Source organism: Callospermophilus lateralis, chromosome 1 (genome assembly GCF_048772815.1).
Source record: "Callospermophilus lateralis isolate mCalLat2 chromosome 1, mCalLat2.hap1, whole genome shotgun sequence".
NCBI classification, from domain to species: Eukaryota; Metazoa; Chordata; class Mammalia; order Rodentia; family Sciuridae; genus Callospermophilus; species Callospermophilus lateralis.
In genome coordinates, this window is record NC_135305.1 from 171,705,457 (window position 1) to 171,728,176 (window position 22,720).

Genomic DNA, 22,720 nt, shown 5'->3' on the forward strand with positions numbered 1-22,720 from the left:
GGTTTTAATGATAAAAAATACATTCTTATTGAAAATAATACATTGACATTGAAAAACAAAACAAAACACAACACACAACAGAAATTTCCTAGTCCCACACCTTCTAATCTCACTCTCCTCCCCAAAGGTAGCCCATCTTTAACGGCTTGATCCATTTCCTTTTTTATGACCCTTTAACAAGCAAAAACTGTTTTGGTTTTTTTGGGGTGGTTTTTTTTTTCAGTCTTTAAAGCAATGCAATAAATTTGCTGGATTCCCCCCCCCTTTCAATCTCTTTCAAAAGCAGCAAGAAAGAAAACAATAAATGTCACTTAAGATTTCTCTCCACCGTGAGGTGTTGAAGATTAGAAACTGCTTTTTTGTGTTTTGTTTTGTTTTGTTTTTTAATGAAGTGATTCAAGGTAGGCCATTGCCAATGTGAGAGATCTTACGTATGCTATAATGCTATAATCAGGTTTTTGTTAATTCATTCGTTCTCCTGCAATTAGGGTTCTCCGTAGCATGTAAACTATAGACAGAAATACGCTGAGCTACAGGTGTTCCGTGGACTGCCGAGAAAGGAAGGGTGTGCGTGGCTGTCTCCATGAATAGACCCTCCTTAGATGGGGAAATCATTTAAAAGAGAACACATGTGAAGTCATTGTCGCTTGAAACTGATTACAGCCTTCAATTTTCTTTTTTCACTGGCCTCTCAGAAAAAATGTCTCTTCCACCTGCTGCCATCTGAACGCTGAATTGGTCTTTTCCTACTTTGTTTTAATAGAACCAGGATTGCATTTGAAGTTAAGCTGCAAAAAACCAGTCGATCAACAGATTTTCGAGTCCCACAGTCAATATGCACCATGTTTAATGTTATGGTTGATGCCAAAGCTCAATCAACAAAACTTTGCAGTATGGAAATGGGCCAAGAGGTAAAAAAAAAAAAAAAAAAAACAGATTTTTTTTTTCTGTCTCCATTGATCATGTAGAAGAAAACTTCACAAATTCCTCCCATCCACTCTAATCTGATAGTTTTAGAAATATACTCGGAACATTTGTAGATTAAGTCGTGGATGAGTGTTCAGTATCTGTCAAGTAAATTTCCAAGGCAATGAGTTGATGAGATTGCCAGTCGCTTGGAAGTGATTCTTGGCTGGAGCCAGGGTGGTCGTAAGGTTTCTTAAAGCTAAATGACGTTTGATGACCTTATTTATTAGGCTGGTATCTCCAAAAGATCTGCGTTTGCCAGCATGCAAGTCATTTTCATGTTCGAAGTGCATGTTAGCACTTGGAACATCTGGACAGCAGGAGAGCTCTTTCTTATATCGAGCAACTCCTCGGGAGTATAACTTTAGCTCTTGCTGCTAATCCAATCCCCAGCCAGCAGGTTCTGAATGTCCAAAACAATTGCAGGCTTTCAATTTTCTATAGATTCGCATGGATTGTGAATCTTCCCTGACCAAAAGTTTTCGTCCTTTGCGAAGTTTCCAACTCCAAAGTGGTATTTAAAATGTAAAGGCGAAGGAAACAGCAACTCAGGCTTGATTAGAGATATCATGATCATTTTTCTCCGATGGCCTTAAGCCAGCTAGATATTCATATACCAATTTAGAATTAATTCAGAAACATTTCTGGCAACTGTGTGTTGTTGCCAATTGGCATAAATTGCTCCTAAATCAGATCTTTCGATACCAGCCTTCCATGCTCAGAATTTTTACTAAATTATATTTGCTCCCTATTTGTTATTTATTTTCTCTTTCGGCACCTTCCATTTTTAAATGTGGGTTGGTGGTATTCTCTTTCTGGCAAGATTTTCTTCAACCTTGTATCCCCCACAAGCGTGCTTCCTTAGCCACCCCCTGCTAACTTCTGCTCCTGTCTGATTCTCCCGAGCCTTTCGCAGGGAGTAGGTTCTAGGCCCCGAGTCAAATGCAGAGGCCCATAGTTCTCTTTCCCAGCCCTATTTGCTGCATATGAATGATCTCCAGCTGTGGTTCTCAAATTCCGTGGGGCATCACACTTATCCAGAGAGCTTCTTAGGACTCGAATTGTTGGATCCCATCTGGAGCATTTCTGCAAGGTCTGGGGTGTGACTAAGAATCCACGCTCCTGATACCGGGCCATGCTGATCCTGTAGTTCCAGAGACTACACTTTGAGAACCATTGTTTTGGAGGCTCAGTTTCCAAAATTGAGTTCACAGGAAGGACTAAGACACTTAGACTAGTCCCCTGGGGGAAGGCCTGTGTTGGATGTGCAACCACCTAGATTCTTGCCCTGGTTGCTCTGCAAATTGGAATTGGACAAGTCAATCTGCTACTTTAGGGCTCAGTTTCCTCATCTGTAAAACGATAGCACTATTCTAGTTTTAGCCAGCTTGTTTTTAGCTGCAGAATTTGGTTTTTCAAACCTTATGGAGACAGCCAGCCTATGAAACTAAAAATAGAGCTGCTCTGGATGATGGGGAAAGAGAGGTGGGGAAACCAAAGGATACCCCAGCTGGTGACTCCTCTCTACCTCTTCACCCCCACATCCCACCTGAGCTTCTCTGGAGGGCCCTCAACACTCTCAGGCTTCACAAAGCCTGTTTCAAGAAATCTCTAAAATTCATTAAAATTCCTTTGAGCCAGGTGTGTTGGCGAATGCCTTTAATCCCTGCGGCTCTGGAGGCTGAGGCAGGAGGATCTCTGGTTCAAAGCCAGCCTCAGCAAAACTAGGTGCAAAGTAATTCAGTGAGACCCTGTTTCTAAATAAAATACAAAATAGGGCTGGGGATGTGGCTCAGGGATTGAATTCACCTGAGTTCAATCCTTAGTACCAAAAAAAAAAAAAAAACTTTCAGTTTATACTTTCCAGAATGTTGTTCCTCCTGAACTTTTTTCCCTTGGAGTTGTTGCTGCTTTTTATTTAATTGAGATAGAATCCCCATAAAATTTGCCCTTTTAAAGTATATAATTCAACAGGTTCAGTATATTCACAAAGTTGAACTGCCATCACTATCATCAATTTTAGGAACATTTTCATCATTCCAGAAAGAATCCAAGTACCCATTTAGTCATCCTGTACCCCTTCCCTTCCCAGCCCGAGGTAATCACCAGCCTACTCTGCATAGACGTGCCTATTTCTAAGGGTTTTCCTATTATGGACATTTCATAGGTGTGGCCTTGGGTGCCTGGCTTCTTTCACTTAGCATAAAGTTTGAAAAATTTATTCATGTTATAGCATGTATTGTTCCTTCCTACTTATGACTCCATCAAGTAGATATACCACATTTATTTATCTATCCATCAGCCAGTGGGCATCTGAGTTGTTTCTACTTTTAGCTATTACAAATAATTCTGCTATGATGGTTCACACATAGGTGTTTCTGTGAACTCATGTTTTCAGCTGTCTTGGGTATATATCTAGGAAGAGAATCACTGGATCATAAGGTCAGTGTGTGTGTGTGTGTGTGTGTGTGTGTGTGTGTGTGTGGTACTGGGAATTGAACACAGGGGCACTCTACCACTGAGTCACATCCCCTGCCCAGAGTCTTGCTAAGTTGCTGAGACTAACCTCAAACTTATGATCCTCCTGCATCATCCTCCTGAGTTGCTGGGATTTCAGGCATTTGCCACTGTGCCCAGCCTTTTTTAACTTTTTAAACAAGAACCAAACTGTTTTCTAAAGTGGCTATACCATATATTCTCACAAGCGATGTACATACAAGAAATCCAACTTTTCTACATGATTTTTTTTTTATACCAGGAATTGAACTCGGGGGCACTCTACCACTGAGCCACCTCCCCAGCCCTTTTTTGTATTTTATTTAGAGACAGGGTCTCACTGAGTTACTTAGGGCCTTGCTTTTGCTAAGGCTGACTTTGAACTGGCGATCCTCCTGCCTTAGCCTCCTGAGCCACTGGGATTACAGGTGTGTGCCACTGTGCCCGGCTCTACATCTTAGTAAATACAGCCATCCTGCTGTGTGTCTCATGGTGTCTCTTGTAGTTTTGACTTTCAGCACTATTTGACATCTTTATACTTGTTTATGGGCCATTTGTTTATTTTCTTTGAAGAAATGACTATTTGTAGTCTTTGCCAAATTTTTAAACTGGTTTTTTTTTTTTTAATGTTGAGTGATTGGAGTTCTTTATGTATTTTGTATACTAGACCATTATGTACATGATTTACAACTATATTCTCCCATTCTGTGGATTTTTTCCACTTTCTTAGTAGCTCCCTTTAAAGCAAAAAGTAAAAAGGGGAAAAGTTTTTTTTAAGTTGAATGAAGTCTTATATATATATTTCCCTTTGGAGCTTTTTAGGGTAGGCATCTTAATTATATTTCACACAGATGACACTATTGCAGGGTAGGAGAGGCTTGATACAGTAAGACTGGCCTCCCATTCCGCTCAGTGGCTGCTTCAGACCCTGCCCAGGTTGATTTAATTATTGCCTTCTTTAAGGAGTTCCAACATATCTGGCCAGATGGCAAAACAATTCTTCCAAACAAATCAAGTGACTTTGATCTGAACTCTTTTTCTTTTTGCATTGGGGGCTTGGAAAGAGCAGTAGGTATAGAGATTGTTTAAGATCCACTGAGAATCTGGTGAAAGTTAAGGAGCCATTTCTCAAGAAAGCAACTCTTACACACAGTGTTGCCATACCAATTTCAGGATAGCTATGACCCTCCAGAGACCAAACCACAGATCCTGGTGAGAGATATCTAATAAGAAATAAGAAGTCACCCTTTCTCTCATTTTTACCACTAATCACATCTATGCTAAAGTTGAATGACCTTGGTTGGAATCTGGTTTTCTAGAAGAACAGATTGTCTAGTGGTTTCATCACTTTGTCCTATGAGCCCTCATCTTAATTACCAAATACATGAACTTGAGAAAGTCGTTCACTCTGGTGCCCTACTGCCACTGTCAAATGAAAGATACAGCAGGTGCCAGGCCTGGTGGTAAATGGCTATCATCCCAGCAACTTAGGAGGCAGAGGCAGAAGGATCTCAAGTGTTAGGCCAGCCTCAGAAACTTAGTGAGGCCCTAAGGAACTTAGGGAGACCCTTTCTCAAAATGAAAAAATAAAAATCGATAGGGTGGGCATTTTACATTTTAATGGAAAAATAAATATTTAAGATGGAAAAGTATGGTTAATAAATGTCACAGCAGCTGCCTTTAGATGAGACATTATTCCCATGCGGAAATTCAGGAAGGGATCTTAAAATTGGAGATTACATCACCTTGTAATGATGTAATTATTAAATCATTAATATGTAATAATTACATATTAATTCCACCACCCAGATTCCGTCTGGGTGATGGAATCCAGGATCAAAAACTAGATCTCTAATATGGACTTACTCTGCAGCACTCACAAAATACAAGCTACTTAAAAATTTTTAGGCCAGCCTCATTTCTCAAAATGAAAAAATAAAAATGTAGCTCAGTGATAGAGTGCCCCTGGGTTAAATTCCCAATAACCCCGCTAAAATTAGGGTACATATTAACTTCTGGATGTAAGACTAGAAAGTTGTCTTGGGTTTAGCCAAATAGGAACATTGCAATGCCTCTTTCTGGACATTGTTCTATTTGATACTGTAGAAAGGATTACATGTATTTTCCCCCAAGCTACTCAATGTTTTTTAATGAAAACAATAACTGAGGCTTTTCTCAGTTTTTTTTCCAATATAATACAGAGAAAGAGAGAGAGAAAGGGAGAGAGAGAGACTGACCACGTTTTTATTAAAGGTCCATCCAATAGTGCTTTATAATCGATGGCTCTTATTCAAAGGATATGGTTTTTCATAGCCATATTAGAAAGACCTACCATGATATTTCTCCTAAGTATAAAGGAATCAGAGATATCAAAATGACCAGCTTGTAGGAGCAAGGTCCCTTCTGAGCTTAGAAAGCCGAGCATCTGAGAATACACAGGAGGAAACAAGAAGAGATTGTACTTCCTCCGAGTGATTTGGAGCCATAGCTGTGACTTTGAGTAGACCTTTGATGGAAATCCCATGAAAATAGTCTTTCCTCCTTTCCTCATTTTACAGAATGGAGATATTCATCTCCAAAGTAAAACTGATTTATTAAAACCAGTTGACCAAGGATGACTGAAAACATCCTAAAATCAGGATAAGAATAGCTGAAAACCCCATTTTTTAAGTAGCTTGTATTTTGTGAGTGCTGGAGAGTAAGTCCATATTAGAGATCTAGTTTTTGATCCTGGATTCCACAACCCAGATTCCATCTCCCTCCACTACTAGAAGCTGTCAAGGTGATGTAATCTCCAATTTTAAGATCCCTTCCTGAATTTCCGCATGGGGATAATGTCTCATCTAAAGGCAGCTGCTGTGACATTTGTTAACCATACTTTTCCATCTTAAATATTTATTTTTCCATTAAAATTTGTGAAGTACCAATAGAGAGGAAATTGTGTATTAAATAGTTTCTCACTTGGTCTAGTGTGTTTTCGTCTCGTTTCCAAGGTCAGATGGTCTTAACAGAAAGACAACATACACACAATCTGTTCCATGACAAGGCAAAATGTGCAGCGCAGGAAGTCAAGTGGAATGTTTTTCACGTCGTGATTGTGAATTTGCAGCAACTTAGCCTGTCGGAAGCAAAAGTGAACTCCGCAAACTTTCCACACCATTGGAAATTTATAGTTCCTTTGATAGCTCCCACCATGATGGAGGGCCCCAGGGTAGAATTCAGGGTTATAGTAAAGTGAATCCAAGAAGGCTAGCAGAGACAGCTGGAAAACGGGGAAATGGAACTGGTGTGGTAGTGCACACCTGTCATCCCAGCAGCTCAGGAGGCTGAGGCAGGAGGATCTCGAGTTCAAAGCCAGCCTCAGCAACTTAGCAAGGTACTAAGCAACTAAGCGAGACCCTGTCTCTAAATAAAATATAAAAAGGATTGGGGATGTGGCTCAGTGGTTAAGCATCCTAGATTCGATCCCCCGAACCCCATACCAAATAAACAAGGCAGACGGGCAGAATGGGAAAGAGACTTCTATCAGAATGCAGATAGAACTGGACAGTCAATCAAATTACAAAGAGAATCTGGTAGCAGTGATAGTAACTAGAAGATGCCTTTATGCTAGAACAGTGTATCTCCCCAGAAAGAGCAGACTGAAGGCAGAGTCCTGTTGCTCCAGAAAAACAAACCAGCCAAACAAGTATCATATATCATAAAAAATCTGGCAAAAGGGATTCATGCATTTTGTAATCGCTCCAAAAGGAATAGGAGCTGTTTTGATATTTATCCCTTTGCTACTTGATTAGCAAAGTAATTAATACCCTGGCCTGCTATCTTCCCAAAGTAGATTTTACTTTAATTAAAATATAATTTGCATACAATAACATGTATAGATTTTAGATGAGTTTTGAGACGTGTGCCAACCCATGTAACCACCATGCTGACTAGGAGTGGTTGGACCTCAGTAATGACACTGCCACACAGCACTTGGAAGTTTCTAAACCAGATTCCCACATATGGCTTGGTGACTTGATTAGGTGAATCTGATTTCTACATTCATAGCAGTGATGATTCTAGTTCTGTAGCAGAGATAATAAAATAGACCCAGCAGTAATTGCCATGTTCAAGTTTCCACTGGAAGTAAGAGACAGAATACTCAGATCAGAATACTTCTCAAGCAGGAAAATGAAAGGAAGGAAAGAAGGTAGGTTTATTATAACAGGAGAAAAGTGAAGAGCATAATATCTGTAAAGAGCAAGTTTGGCATGGAAAAAAATCGAAGGTAGGAGAAGTTCCCATAATCACAGTGTCCCCAACTTGCCTCCATAAGAAAGGACTTGAGGTCCCCCAGCTCCTGAACAGAAAGCATGATTCTCTTGGCTAAAAGAATGACATCATTAACTCCTCACACCAAAACCTGTTATCTTTCTCTTTGTATTTATCCCTTCAGCCAAGTTTCTCAAGAGAATATTTTGATTCTCAATGATGTTCTTTGCTTGGTTAGAAACCCCTCAGTTAGTATTTCATAATGTATCATTTTGCACACAGCTAGCTTCTCTGGCTTACTTTAAATCCCATAATTAATTTAATAAATGTGACTCATTTCTAGCAATGCAAAGAAAACCTAGCAGAGTGAAGCAGTCACATGGGGAAGGAAAGTCAAGATGTGATTCTGGATCTTATCTCAAAGACCTAAAAATGAATTTGGAGCCCCGTCAATATTCCTGAATTCTTTTGCTCCTGACATCTTTCTTTGTGTTTCTCGCACAGAATTCTGCAGATCAGTTTTCTGCATTTAGCTTCAGGTTTATGCTACTGACAAGTAAATCCTTTCTTGAATCTAGCAATCGAGCCACCTCAGTTCTGATTCACCAGGACTGTGCAAACAGGGTTTGGGCTTTGGTTTTTCCTCTAATCAACTAAAACGAGGAGGAGGGTGATACATGATAAGATCCTCTCACCCCATCAGCTATTCAGTGACAAACGGAACAAATAATAACTTTTGAGCTGAAATTACAGTTGACAATATGTTTTCACATCTAGAGCCTCACTAGGTCTTCAAAACAGACCTATGTGTTGAAGAACCTGAGTACCAGGAAAGGGTTTGGGCACTGTAGTTTTTGAATAATAGGACAGACTGGCTAAGAATCTTTCTTCTTTTATTTTATTCTTGATAGGTTGGCACATACTGTACATGTTTACGGGGCACATGGGGAATTTTGATAGGAATATACACCATGTAATGATCAAATCTGGGTATTTAACATAGACCCTGCCTTAAACATGTGTGTGTGTGTGTGTGTGTGTGATGGGAACGTTCAAAATCTTCTCTTCTATTTTGAAATACAGATCTAAAAAATCTAGGTACAGTGTCTTCTCATTCCCATTCCAAAAATCAGTAAGAAGAGGGACTCCCCACTCTTATTGGTCCTAGGTCATGGTATTATCTGTTTTGCTTTGTTTTTTACAGATAAGGAAACTGAGCTAGATTTTTGTAGGAAACGTGACTTCTCAACTTGGCACTGGGACTTATCCAGGTCTTCCAATCACAAACAGACCTCACATATCTTTATTCATTCTCAGTGATTCTGACTGCCAGTTATTAGAATATCAAATCCCATTCCTATGGTTTATTATCTGTATGTTTTCATAGCTTCCTTTTTTATTTTGGATGGTTTATTTAATTATTTTCTCATATGTCCTTCTTGTCCTAATTTTCATTTGCATTGTTCCTTTGTTTTTTTTTTCTGTTCCTAATTAATCATCCTCTGAAAGTTTGCTAAAGAGTGGGTAAGTGCGTTTTCCTTTCCAAATAGCAATGTTTTGCATTGTTTCTTTTGTGTGTGTGTTAAGGAAAGACAGAATAATTGAAATGGATAGTAAATTGATCTAATAAATGTCAAGGAGCTGGCATCTCATATTTTGCATTGAAATCGCTTTTCCTTTTTCCCTGGCATGTATGGCAGATTTTTTTTGTTTGTGTGGGGGTTTGTTTTCCCATTGCTATTTAAATGTTATCGACAGCCACAGTTAGAGAAATTGAAAAAATTCAGCCACTGTCTCAGAAGTGCTCGGTCTGAATGGAGGAAATGTGTCGCTTGCCATAGAGTTCACTGTTACGTTGCCAGGACACAGATTCTACATCTGTAGATAAAAGTGGGCAGCTCCGTGACATGAGCCCAAATCACCTGAAGGTTTCAGAACAATTTTTACAAAACTAGTGTGTTGGTCAAATTCCCTTTGGATGGATCCAGTTCTATAAGCCACAATCCGCCCCACCCCCCGACCCTGGCAGTTTCCTATAGATAATTTTCATCTCCTTTATTAGATTATTGTGGCATCTGGCTTTGGAAAAATCCAGATCCACACACTGTCAGGCTGTTAAGCCACCCATGTACGTTATTGGTAAATCTGTGTGTTTCTATATATATCAGAGACATCTAAAGCCCTGGGTGAGATATAATGAGCCTGGTCATCTTTTAAAGAGTTTCAAATCTCTCTTCAAATCTCTCTAAGACCTGGAGTCAGAATCTTATAGATGTTCCTGGAACTATGGAAGTAAACTGGATTTGCAGGCCAGGCTTTATTTATAAATTGTGTGGTCTAAAATTACCGGTGGCCTGGCTCAGGGGGCACACAGCAGTAAGACCAGGGACTCAGGAGGCTGAGGCAGGAGGATTACGAGTTCAAAGCCAGCCTCAGCTATTTAGTGAGGCCTTAAGCAACTCCGTGAGATCCTATCTCTAAATAAAATACAAAATAGGTCTGGGGGATGTGGTTCAGTGGTTGAGTGCCTCTGGGTTCAGTTCTCTATATAAATAAATAATTATTTTACATATATTATATTATATTATTATATTACATATATTATATATACAGACATACATATATATTATACAAATACACACACACACACACACATATATATATATATATACATATATATATATATATATGTATATATTACAGTGGATGTCATGCCATCCCAAACATGCTAATTTTTTTTTCTGTGTTCCTTAGCATCAATACCATTCAAAAATAGACGAACTAATCGAAGAAACGGTTAAAGAAATGATAACACTCTTGGTGGCAAAGGTAATCAGCCTCTGGTGAAATGCTTCCTTGTAATCTAGGCTTTGTTTATAGCTTCATTTCCATTAAAATGTAGCACATTAAATAAATTAAAAAAAAAAAAAGTTGAACTGGAGACTTGTATCTCTCAGGAAACAAGATTGCACACCACCCAGCCACAGCTCCAAATGATTTTCCGATGATTGCAAGCCGCGTAAAGATAAATTGATCAAGTGGCATATGTTAACTTAATAAGAATTTGTCCCCAAATGTTGCATGAGGTTATACGGGAAATGTTTGTTTTTTCGCCCTGACAAAGTTAGATTTTTAAACACAGAAAGTTAAACGGTAATAAGGAATTCTGCCATCACGAAAACCCCTTTTTCTCTAGTTTCACATTCAGTGAGAGTCATAATAAAACATAAAAGTCAGATAAAGCTATTTCAGTCACCCTCATGAATTATAGAATTTTAACTAAGTAATACTGAATGGGAAGACATTTATATTTGCCAGTGCTAAACTTCTGTTTCCCCCAAATTACTGATAAAAGACAAATAAAAATAGATTGGATTAAATGTAGTGCTAATATGTAACGTAAAAACGGCTTTGCGCAGTTTTGGATTTTGAAAAGTGCATTTAATATTATCGCACGCTATGCGCAACGCAATAATATTTTGTCACTTTGCACTTCTGTAACCCTCTATATTTGCAATCACATAATAATGAAGAGAAAGCCGGATAAGTCAAATATTTCTGTGTAGAGGCAGAGCCTCTTCTTTTCTCCGAAGGTGGGAATCAAGTCATAGAATTCCCAAATGAGCCGAGGACTCAGCCCCAGTCTCTACGTGGTAGAAAAATATTGTTCTTTGTCATGAACAATTATGTTTTAAAATAATGATTTTTTTTCTCTTCTGCTGTTTTTTTTTTACTAGTTCGTTACTATCTTGGAAGGAGTCCTGGCAAAATTATCCAGATATGATGAAGGGACCTTGTTTTCTTCTTTTCTGTCATTTACCGTAAGTCAAGAGCTTCTTCCTTTCCCGGGTTTTGTTTTAGTTGGGGTTGGAGTTTGCAGTTGGGGTGCGGCTGTGCTGCTTCTTTTGGGGAATGTGCATGTGTGTTAATTGAGATAAATTATTGATATGTAATATTAACATAAAGAGAATGATCAGGATGTTTCCTAATGGCAGGTAACCCAACATCATTGCTATTTCTTTTTCTTTTTCTTTTTCTTTTTTTTTTTTTTTATTTTGTTGTTGTTATCAGGGATTGTACCCTGGGGCACTGAACCACTGAGCCACCTCCCCAGCCCTTTTTCATATTTTATTTAGAGATAGGGTCTCACTGAATTGCTTAAGGCCTCCCTATATTGCTGAGACTGGCTTTGAACTCTCTACCCTCCTGCCTCAGCCTCCTGAGGTCCTGGGATTACAGGCGTGTGCTACCACATCTGGCTCATTGTTGCTATTTCATTTGTGAGTGCACAATATGTGTATGAATACACACACACACACCTCTCTATATGTCTGCATCCAAAGAGTTGCACACCTGCCTCAGCTATCTCAGGCAAATCACTTTGTGTGGGCCACAGTTTCCTTACCTGTAAATGAGGAAAATTCCCTTTAGAGATTGTACTTGGAAGAGCTGAAGGTCTCACAGAGCTGCAGATAGTTTTATGTGGTCCTTCCCATATCAGGAATGCTTTTCTTGACTGGATTCATTTGCATGTGAACACCCAGAGGCTTCATGAAGCAGTCTGCCTTTCAGGATAGACCTGCCTGGGCTCACGGCCACGCGCTGCCTGACAGAGCCTCAGTGGTCTCTGCAGACGGGACGTGTGTGTGCCAACTCTGGGTGGTTCCATGTATTCATACCTGCCCGGGACTGGGAACCATTTGCATTCACAACCTCTGGAGCAGATGACTAGGGCCTTTATAAATGTCGAGAGGTTCCAATTCTGTGCCAGAATTGGGCTTGGGCAAATTTGAATAGAAAAGGCAACGTATGTCCTGCAGACAGGAGATCACTGGAGCAGGCCACTGGAAAGGCTGCTTCAGGGACCCAGTTCTCCACTCTTCCTGATATTGGGCAGATAGTGCAGGTGCTTGTACCCCTGTCATTTTTGATAGCAGGATTTGGCTGGCTCTGAGATATTATAAGACAGACAATCAACTTAGGACCCCCTGTCTGTGGGTCTTTAATTCAGTCTCATTGTTGGAAGGATCTCCCAGATGGGTATTGAATGCAAGAAAAAGCCCATTACAAGGTAGTGGGCAGCACACCACCATCTTTGGAAACTAACACCAATTCCATTACCAATTTTAACCAGCTATGTGATCTTGAGCAAGGGTCTCACTCTCTCTGAGCCTCTCATCTGTAAGGGAGTAAGGGGAGGATAGGATCCATAGTCCCAGCTTATAATAGAGCTTAATAAATAGCAGCTATTATTAACAGCAGGTAACTAATATGGTTATTATAACATGCATACAACCTCCAAATATACCCTATTTTGCTCTTTCACCAACCCATACTTTAGTCTTCCAGGAATTAAAAAAAAAAAAAAAAAATGTTGGCAGAAAACAATTAAGAGTTTCTAGACAGCATCCAGTACCAAACCTATCTTGATGTGCAACCCTGACCTTCCTAGGCATAAGGACTGGATTCAGTCCCAGGAGTGTGAGGACCCGATCCCTGGAGTTTATTGGTGAAGGTGGAGTAGGACAGAGATAGTGACAATAGAAATTCCATCCAATTTCATTCTGCAGAACCACCTTTAATGTATCACAGCTAAAAGGATACCTAGCCATCACACTCCTTTGACAAAGAAATGAAGGCCCCGGGAGGGGGAGTAATTTTTCTGAGGTCACACAGCAGTGGGCACAATGGGGCCAGGAGCCCATGTCTCCTGCCAGCTTTCCCCCCTCCAGTGAACAGCTTCCTGGAGAGAGTGGGATTCAGCTGGCAATTGCCTGGCACTAAGAGGCAGATGGGCAAAAGAGTGGGGAAGATTCATAAAGAAGGATTCAGGGCACACGAGTGGGAAATATTAGACAATGTTTCATTTCTTGGTGAAATCGTAGAAATGGAGAAAAGGGATCCAATAAATGCAACGTTTGTGGAAAATGTCACCTTGATCCCTACCAAAGACATGGCTTTTTCTTGAATCTTCCTTTTGGGCAAATGTATTTACCTCACTAAAATTGAACCCAGTGAAACGAGGGAAACTCCTCTGGTCTTTATGGTCCCCTCTGTCAATCCACCAAGGGCCGCATCCTCATTTCAGACTTAGCAAGAGGACAGCTGGAAGGTGGTCCAGCAGCAGGGGGACGCAGGACAGGCTCCCAGGAGGTTTAGAGACAAAGACCCGGAGTGGCCTCTGCCGGAGTTCTCGGTCTGAAAGTCCCATCCTCTCCTCTCCCTTTCTCTGAGTCATTTTGCAGTCTCGCAGCCTGCCTAGTGAAGGCTCGGTAATGCCGAACACTTGGGTGCCTATTGCTGGGCCTGTAACTTCCCTTCTTAGTGACACTTCTCCCACACACTTGGCCACCTCGGGGCCAAAAGCACCCACTTCTCATTTGCAGCCTATGTTCTCATCTCCTGCCAGGATTCCAGTATTAGAGAAGGCGAGCTGTGCTCAGAGGTGGCACATGGATTCTGAGCTCCTGCCCAAATTTCAGGGGGCCTTTCAAGGTTGCCCACAGCCCAGTTGGGTTGACTTCCCAGGAGCGGAGTGGAGGTCAGCAGGACGGGGGCAGAAGGAGCAGGTATCGCAGAAAGAATCTGAAACCCACGCAAGAACCAGCGAGGGGTCCTAGGACCCTGGACCAGCGCCGCAGAGACCCTGCGCACCTGCCCACCCGCAGTGGGCACGATGCCTTTAATCTCGCTCCCATCTCTGATGCCATTCTTCAAGGATTACTGTGCACTTACCACGTCCCCACCTCAGCAGGCCTGCCAAGTATGAGCCATGTGCTCTGCCCCCCAGAAAGCTGACGCGCATCGACAAATATGCCACCCTTTCCCCCTCTTTCTCCTGCTGAGCGCCTCCTTTCCTGGGCGGGCTTGATTTCATGGTCCAAGCCAGACATTTTGGAAAACGTCTGCAGTGGCACCGAGCAGGCAGGAATATTTATTTCTCGTCTCCATCTGCATTGCTTCCTCTCTTGGAGAGGAGTTGGGGGAGGAGGGAGGATGAGATGTGGCTTCCTCGTGCCAGCCCGAGAAGCGCCCAAGCGCACCCTCCTCTCCTCCCTCCACAGTCTCGGCAGTGGTAGCAGTCTGGGATTTATGGAGGCAGGCGCCTCTCGAACTTTTCAAAGATCAGCCCAGTTGGAAGATGCGATTAGCAAGTATCCGCCCATTTCCGTTGAGTGCAAGATGTGCTTTTGTGTGGGAAGCTCGTTTGGAAAGGTCTGAGTCTTGTGGATAGCCTCGCGCTGTTCTTTTAGGAAGCCAAGAAGTGGGGCGAGCAGGTGCGCAGGTAGCTCTCCCAGAAAGTTCAAACACTTTCCTCTGTTCTAACCCCGGCATGAGCCAATCAACCAGTTCTGGGATTCACTCGCTCATTCATTCATTCATTCATTTAATCAATCAATCATTCACCTGAAATATGTTCACTGAACACCTTTGTGTCAGGTACTGTGCTAGGCACTGGGCACACAGCAATGGGCAGAAAAGATGTTCTGTGTCCTATTAGAGCTTGTATTTAGTGAAGGAGACAGGCAAAAGAAAAGGATCAAATGGAGGGAAGCATGGGCAAAGGATCTAAGCTGGAGGGCAAGAGAGAGTGGGGAGGGACATGACTTGGTTTAGGAGAATCGTCCAATATCCCTCTTTCAAGAGCCCTGAGCTTTAGGAGCCAACCATGGATAAAGAAAAAGGGAGAGCTGGGGTGGCGTGGCACATGCCGGTAATTCCAGCAGTTCTGGAGGCTGAGGCAGGAGGATCACAGTTCAAATCCAGCCTTAGCAAAAGTGAGGTGCTAAGCAACTAAGGGAGACCCTGTCTCTAAATAAAGTACAAAATAATGCTGAGATGTTTCCCAGTGGTCAGTGCCCCCGAGTTCAATCCCTGGTGTGCCAAAAAAAGAGAGAGAGAAAGGGAGAATCTTCTAGAAAGAGCAGCAGCTGTGGCCTCCAGGAGGCAGGCAGGCAGGGAGCATTTTCACAGGATATTTTGCAGGTCAAGGGTGTTGGGGGTGGAGATCCCAGCAGAGAGGGCAAAGGTGAAAGACCCTAAAGCTATGATTTATTGAAGAGTTCCAGAGAGTCAAATGAAGACCTAGAGTAAGTCAAGAAAGAGAGCCTGAAAGAGGGAGACCCAGAGGGGAGCCCAGCCCTGCCCCTTATCATGGAGCTGGGTGACCTGGAAGAAAGGACATCTCCTTGGCTTATGATTTCCTTCATGGATAGACGCTGACAGATTAGATGAGTTGGGAAGTCTAAAATAACTACAAGAGTACAGCTCCCATTGCTTAAGTACTTGCTAGGAGCCTGGCACACAGCTAAGTGCTTTAAATGTACATCTTCTGTGGAATCCTCAGAACAATTCCATTCCAACAGTGCTCCTTGGCAAAGAGGAAGCTGAGGCTCAGAGAGGCTAAGCCCCCCAGCTCCTTTCACTCAGCTGCGGAACTTTTTCCACAGAGGGATGAAGATGGAACAGCTGTGTTAGCTGTTCACAGCCCTTAGAAGTGAGCTAGGATCTCCCATCAAGCAAATCCATTCCAGGTTGTCACAAACATCACATAAAAGACACTCAGGACCCGGAGGATAATGCCATTTTAGGACTGTCAGGAGACCAAAACCTACGTTAGAGCCAATCTTTATTTATTTTTTTTTTTTTGAGGGGGGAGGTACCAGGGATTGAATCCAGGGGCACTCTACCACTGAGCCTCATCCCCAGCCCTATTTTATATTTTATTTAGAGACAGGGTCTCACTGAGTTGCTTAGCACCACGCTTTTGCTGAGGCTGGCTTTGAACTGGCAAGCCTCCTGCCTCAGCCTCCTGAGCCACTGGGATGACAGGCGTGTGCCACCACACCTGGCTCAATCTTAAATCTCATGTTCTCATTCACCTTTTTTTCCCCCTTTTTCCAGCATTAGAGATGCTTTGTCACTTAGAAATTTTAAAAAGTAGACCTTCTCCTCCTCACTAGAATCAGTAACAAAGGCTGGATTTGGTGTAAATCAACAACATTGGCTGCTGAAGTCCAGAGACCTTGATGTCATATCTTCCAACAAGACTGTCACCTCCATCGATGTCAGCACAGGATCAAAGGAGTCTCGCTCTGTCCCCAGAACATGCTGATCAGGAAGCCCATGTGGGGTCAAGAGCAGCATGTTGGTGTTTTTCTCAGATGGTGTTTCACTGGGCTTTGTCTTTGGGGAGTGTCCAGAGTAGGAGATAAGGCTTTGTACAGTGTGGGCTGGCAATGAGTGACAAAGACAGAGAAGGGCTGGTCCACGCTCCAGAAATAACTTCATCAAATTATCAGCCACAGATTCATGTTGTTCTGGTTGGTTGCTGGTCTACTTCAGACTGGAGGTGCCTTCCTGAGACACTATACCCAACATCGCACTCATGGCTGGCATTTATGGGCTACTGTGCTAAGGGATGAATATGCATTTTCTCTCTTCAGTTTCAGCCACTCTGTGCAATAGGTTCCATAATGTCCCCCTGCTTTCCAGATGAGAGATGTTGAGTAATGCATCCAAAGTCACTCAGCTACTAAGAAATTGAACAGATTATATTAACATATTGTATATATGTATGAGACCATTATAACCAATCCCACTGTTACGGACAATTATAATACACCAATAAAAATATGCATAAGCAAAAAAAAGACTTCACCCTAAATGTACTCCTTTATTATGGATAGAATGATATTCCCCATAAATGCACAGAAACTCATAAATTTCATCCATTAGTAACTCTTCCACAGACGTTCCACTAACTGCTATCATTCCTCAGAGAAGGAATTATCTCTTTTTCAAATCTGACCATCAAAATTATTTTATAAGTAAGTTATCCACCAGCCAGCCAGTTGTGCAATAACACCAAAGTAATGGACTCACAAGATTCCTCACTTCCTTCAGGCCTTTCACCAATCTTCCGTTTTATATTAGCCCGTCATCCCATGCATGTTTAATGAATGCCTACTATGTGCTAGGTACAGGGGGCTTAGCAATAAATAAGGGAGACAATGCCTCTTATTTTACATTTGAGTGAGAGAGTGCTGTTTCCAACAAGTAATTATAAGTGTGATGATATTTGAGAGACAGAGAGAAGTAGCCATTGCAATGGGATTGCAGACCAAAAGGGACCCAATGTCATCTGGGAGGCCACTGAAGGAAATGACATATAAGCTGAGACCCACAGGATCAGTAGAATTTTGCCTATCCAAGAAGGAAACTCAAGAGTATTCCAAAGGACCAAAGCCCAGAGAAGAAAGGGAAGGCCTAGAACATTCTGGGAACTCAAAGTGCCTTGGGACCCAAGGACAGGCCACAGTAGAAGAAGGGAAATGACAGCCATGGGGTTCAAGAGCTACGCAGACCCTGCTCAGGGAGGAGCTTGCTTTCAAGCAGTAATATTACCAAAATTGATTCCACTGGAGAAGTTCTGAGAGGTCACAGAGAAACCCACTCCCAGGATAAGCCAGGACCAGCTTGTGGTCTTCTGATGCTGAAGCTATGAGCTACCATTGGAAGGTGGCTGGGGAGTCACCATGTTTTCCTTCTAATGCACTCTGTTCATGGTGGACCCACCAAAACCCCATGCTCTAGAAAGTAGAGCCATCCAACAATGTCTGGTAGTGACTTCTTTCATCAGCCACTCCCCAAAGTTGTAGGATTTGACATTCACTTTGGGGTCTGTGACAAATCGTTTTATCACCTAGTAGGACACCTTCATTTCCAGTGGCTTCCTTGAAAATGCACTTGACAATTATCACACCTGCTGTCCACAGCCACCCCGCAGGAACCTCCCCAAAGAAAAAGATACACATCCAAAGTTGACCATTCCCTTCATACTCTTTTGCAGACAACAGAATGTCTTTCAAAGCAAACATAAGATAGACACAGTATTTCACTCAGATGGTGAGGTGCTGAACAACCAGAAGTGCCAGCCATGAGAGAAAGACCTAATGAAGACCTACGTCGCTTCAAACAGGCCATAATTGTTGCGAAATTAAAAAGTTAGGGATTCTTCCCTGATTCTGACCCACAGGCAGTGGGAAGCTTTATCACCATAAAGTTAGAGAGAGAAAGAGAGGGAGGCAGGGGAGGTGTGTAATAGTGAAAACCAGACCTTTGGAAAGGTGAGCAGGTAACTGGCCATTTCAGAGCCTCAGTTTCCTCATCTGTCAAGTGGGAATGCTGCTACTTCTGAGCTGTTGGGATCGATGGACACACAGTAGGCCTTGCATGATACTAAATAGTAATGAGTATTCAATGCATGTTTATTGAGTGCCTACTATGTGCTCTAAACTGGGGGCTTAGTAATAAATGTTATATGCTACAGTTAAAATTCAAAGAGAAAACAGTAGCTGTTCTGTAAATAGCCATTCTAAACCTGACCATCAAGTTTCTCAAAACTATAAGAGGGTTACATAACCCATCATAACCCCATGCTCTCTCTTTCTTTTTTTTTTTTTTTCTTTTGTACCAATCATTGAACCCAGGGTCACTTTACAACTGAGTGAGCCACATTCCCAGCCCTTTTTATTTTATTTAGATACAGGGTCTCCATAAGTTTCTTAGTACCTTGCTAAGTTGCTGAGGCTGGCTTTGAACTCGTGATCCTCCTGCCTCAGCCTCTGGAGCTGCTGGAATGACAGGCATGTGCCATCATGCCCAGCTACTCCATGCTTTTAATGAAGCACGTTCTCAACTGTTTAGTTTTAACATACCAGTTGTTTCTCCTATAAATAAATCCTATGCCTTACTCTCCATAATGATAACAACCCAAATCATTATGACTTTTGCATTTCAGCATATTCTTATATTCATAATTTTGATGGATCAAAGAAAGATATTTTCCATTATGGTTAGTGTAGTGTTAGCAGTTTGGGTCTCATTTAAATTTTTCAAGAATTTTTCATTCATACTTCATTTCTAGAATCCTTCTTTATTCATCAAACGATTGGCTGGGGCTGGGGATGTAGTTCAGTGGAGAGGTGTTTTCCTAGTAAGCGCAGGGTCCTGGGTTTGATTCCTCCAAACCAAAAAATATATTGTATATCTTGGGTCAACCAGAATTGTATATCCCATGCACTAAGCATATTCTGGGGTAAATCAGGTTTATACCATGATGCCCTGAGGTTTTGCAATTTATCCAATTTTGCCCCTTTCTGAAGTATAATCTTGGACAGATTAGTTAACCTATGACTCTCATTTAATGATTTGTTAAATGGGAATAATGAGATACACATTATGTATTATGCTTCAAATTAAAAGATAAAATACTGCCAGGCACGGCAGCACAAGCCTGTCATCCCAGGGGCTCAGGAGGCAGAGACGGGAGGATAGCAAGTTCAAAGCCAGCCTCAGCAACTTAGCAAGGCCCTAAGCAACTCAGCAAGACCTTGTCTCTTAATAAAAAATAAAAAGGGCTGGGGATGTGGCTCAGTGGTTAAGTGCCCCTGGGTTCAATCCCTGGTACCAAAAAATAAAATAAAGTACTATGTACGTGGAATGGGATAAGCATTCAATACTTGCTAGATATTGTTATGGGAGCTAACTGTGGTTTTATCACTAGGTAGTAAATATTAGAATCCATTAGCCAATCAGCCTCTATGTTTCCGATGAGTGCCATAGGTAAATTACTGAATCAGGAGGGGTAGAGAGAGGAAGATCTTTAAAAAAATTAAAAGCTATCTGGGATGTCTAGAGGGTACTATCTAGGGCTCATACATGAGAAAGAACCTTGGAGATTTCCTAGTGAGTGCTCCAGTGGTGATAGGTTCCTACCTGCTGATGAGATTCCATTCTCGCTTCCTGTCTCTGCATTTATGATGTCACACTGTTAACCTAAAATTTACAATGTGGAGAATAGTTGCACCATGGAAATTAGGAAATAGTACCAAACAAGCTTGAATGGTGTGTGGGTGAGTGAGTGAGTGTGTGTGTGTGTGTGTGTGTGTGTACATGTGCCCCTTACACCATTATTTCATTGAGTACTTCCAAAGCATAGGACATGTACTAATAGTCCTAAAGCCATATCGATGTCAGATGCTACAAAAACTCAGCACGTAATAACACGAGCCACATTGTGACAGGGTTATTCCCTATGGATTCTTTTCATCTTTATCGAGGAGAAGGATTCCACTTAGTATTTCACCCTTCCCTAAAATTTACAAATTTTTATGTGTGTTGGAGAGAGAGAGAGACCCCTCAGCTTGGCATCCTCAGGAGGCAGCCATGTCTAGCTAGAACTTAATAACTTTATTTAGATAGTATTTATTTAGATAGTATTTATTTTTACCCTTGATTTCTCTTATTGAGTGAGATAACTGATCTTCCATTTATAGTAGTAATATAAGAGGACTATTAAGGAAATATGATACAGATGGCTCATGGGCCGTGGCCAAAACCAAGAAGGTGGTGTTGACGCGGGAAGTTTGGGGAAGCTTGGAGACTTTCTCTCCACCCGCATTTTGCAGATGTGGAAACTGAGACCAGAGGAGGAAAATGACCTGCACATTTGGTTCCGGAACATTGGGCTTCTAGCTCATCTATGTGTTCCTCTTTTCCACTCTTTACCCAAGAGGAGGAAAATAGAAGAAAACTCTCCTCTGTGTAACAGAACTGGGATGACCATGACCAATAACTTGTCCTTGACAGTGGTGATGTAAATTATTTCTACCTTCAAATTCGGTCTGAGATAGCCTGGGGGCTGAGGGCATCAGGTGTGACAAGTGACCCCTTCATGCAGAAATGTTACTATTTGGTAACAACGATGGAGTCCTCACCTGCTCAGCACAAAGACCAAGCAGGAGCCAGGATGTGAGCATAATATGGCCCCCGTCCCCTGAGAGCTTGGCATGTATTGGACTTCTTAGTGTTGAGAGACGTTCAAGAGGCAAAGCAAGACCGGGAGATTGCCAGAGGCAGGCAAGGGCTCCCACTTCCAATCAACAACAACAACAACAAAAAAAAAGCCTTCATGCTTGATTGAAGTTTTTACAAAATTAATATTTTCCAATTTGCTCTTCTGAGCTTCTTCTAAAATAACATCAGGTCCTAGACATAGACAAAATGGGACAGCCATACAGCACAGCCCTTGAGAGGGCAAATCTGGAAGCCAAGGGACCCCTGTTTAAATGCCAGCTTCTTGATGCCGTTAACTGTGGGTCTTTTATGTAGTCACTTAACCTCTCAGATCCTCCGTTTCCTCATCTGTAAATGATGATCATCATCATCGTGCCCACCATTGCCAGGGTTAAAATCACTTATAAATCGCTTAGCCTTCTGCTAGGCAAAGAATAAGCGTGCAAGTGTTGTCTAGTCTTGGCAGCATTCAGAGGGCGGGTTTGAAGGAGCCCTTGAGACTTGGGGGGAAAAATCCTCTCTGGGAATGAAGGATTGGGACAGAAATGAGGAAAACTGGAAGAAAAACAGGTCTACTTGAATCGGGCATCTGTTCCAAAGCCCTGGGGGGGAAGAGAGATGAGAACATACACTTCCTGGATCTCGTCTCCGTGCACAGTACCCTGAGCAACAGGAGATGAGAACAATCCTCTTGGTTAATGAGGCTGCGGCTCCTAATGGGCGCATGGAACAGAATGCTTTTGCTTAATAGAGATCTTTTCCCTGCCTCTTGCCCAACTCCCGGCAGCGCCGGCAGCCCCTTTGTTTAATGAAAGGTAGAGACTTTGGGAAGTATGGTGGGATGGGCTGAAGGAGGCATCATTACCCTTATTATTATGCTAATAGTTTAATCACAATCAATATTTATGAACATGCACAGAAACTGTGCAGTCCCCCGGCAGCCCTGCCACCGGGGTTTTATGTCCTCCCTCGTCTAAGGACATTTTGTGGGGAAGCCTAGGATCTCTTCTACAATCCCCTGGCCTCTCTGTAAAGTTCTGCTGTGGTTCTCAGAGGTCACTTCAGATTATTCATCAAGGTTGCATCATTATTGATGAGGTTTTATTTGTGCTAGGTGGATATTTAAATACCTTTTGGGTTTTGA

General features: G+C 42.0%; 1 protein-coding gene across 14 annotated transcripts in view; it reads left to right on the plus strand.

The window, feature by feature from the left end:
- Cadps (calcium dependent secretion activator) overlaps positions 1-22,720 on the plus strand; it is a 480,817-nt gene that overhangs the window by 397,366 nt on the left and 60,731 nt on the right. For all 14 annotated transcript variants that reach the window (XM_077105438.1, XM_077105450.1, XM_077105449.1 and 11 more), the window contains 3 exons: positions 764-911; positions 10,471-10,545; positions 11,454-11,537. In XM_077105438.1, the coding sequence (XP_076961553.1) occupies positions 764-911; positions 10,471-10,545; positions 11,454-11,537 (307 nt within the window). The remainder of the gene's footprint in view (positions 1-763; positions 912-10,470; positions 10,546-11,453; positions 11,538-22,720) is intronic.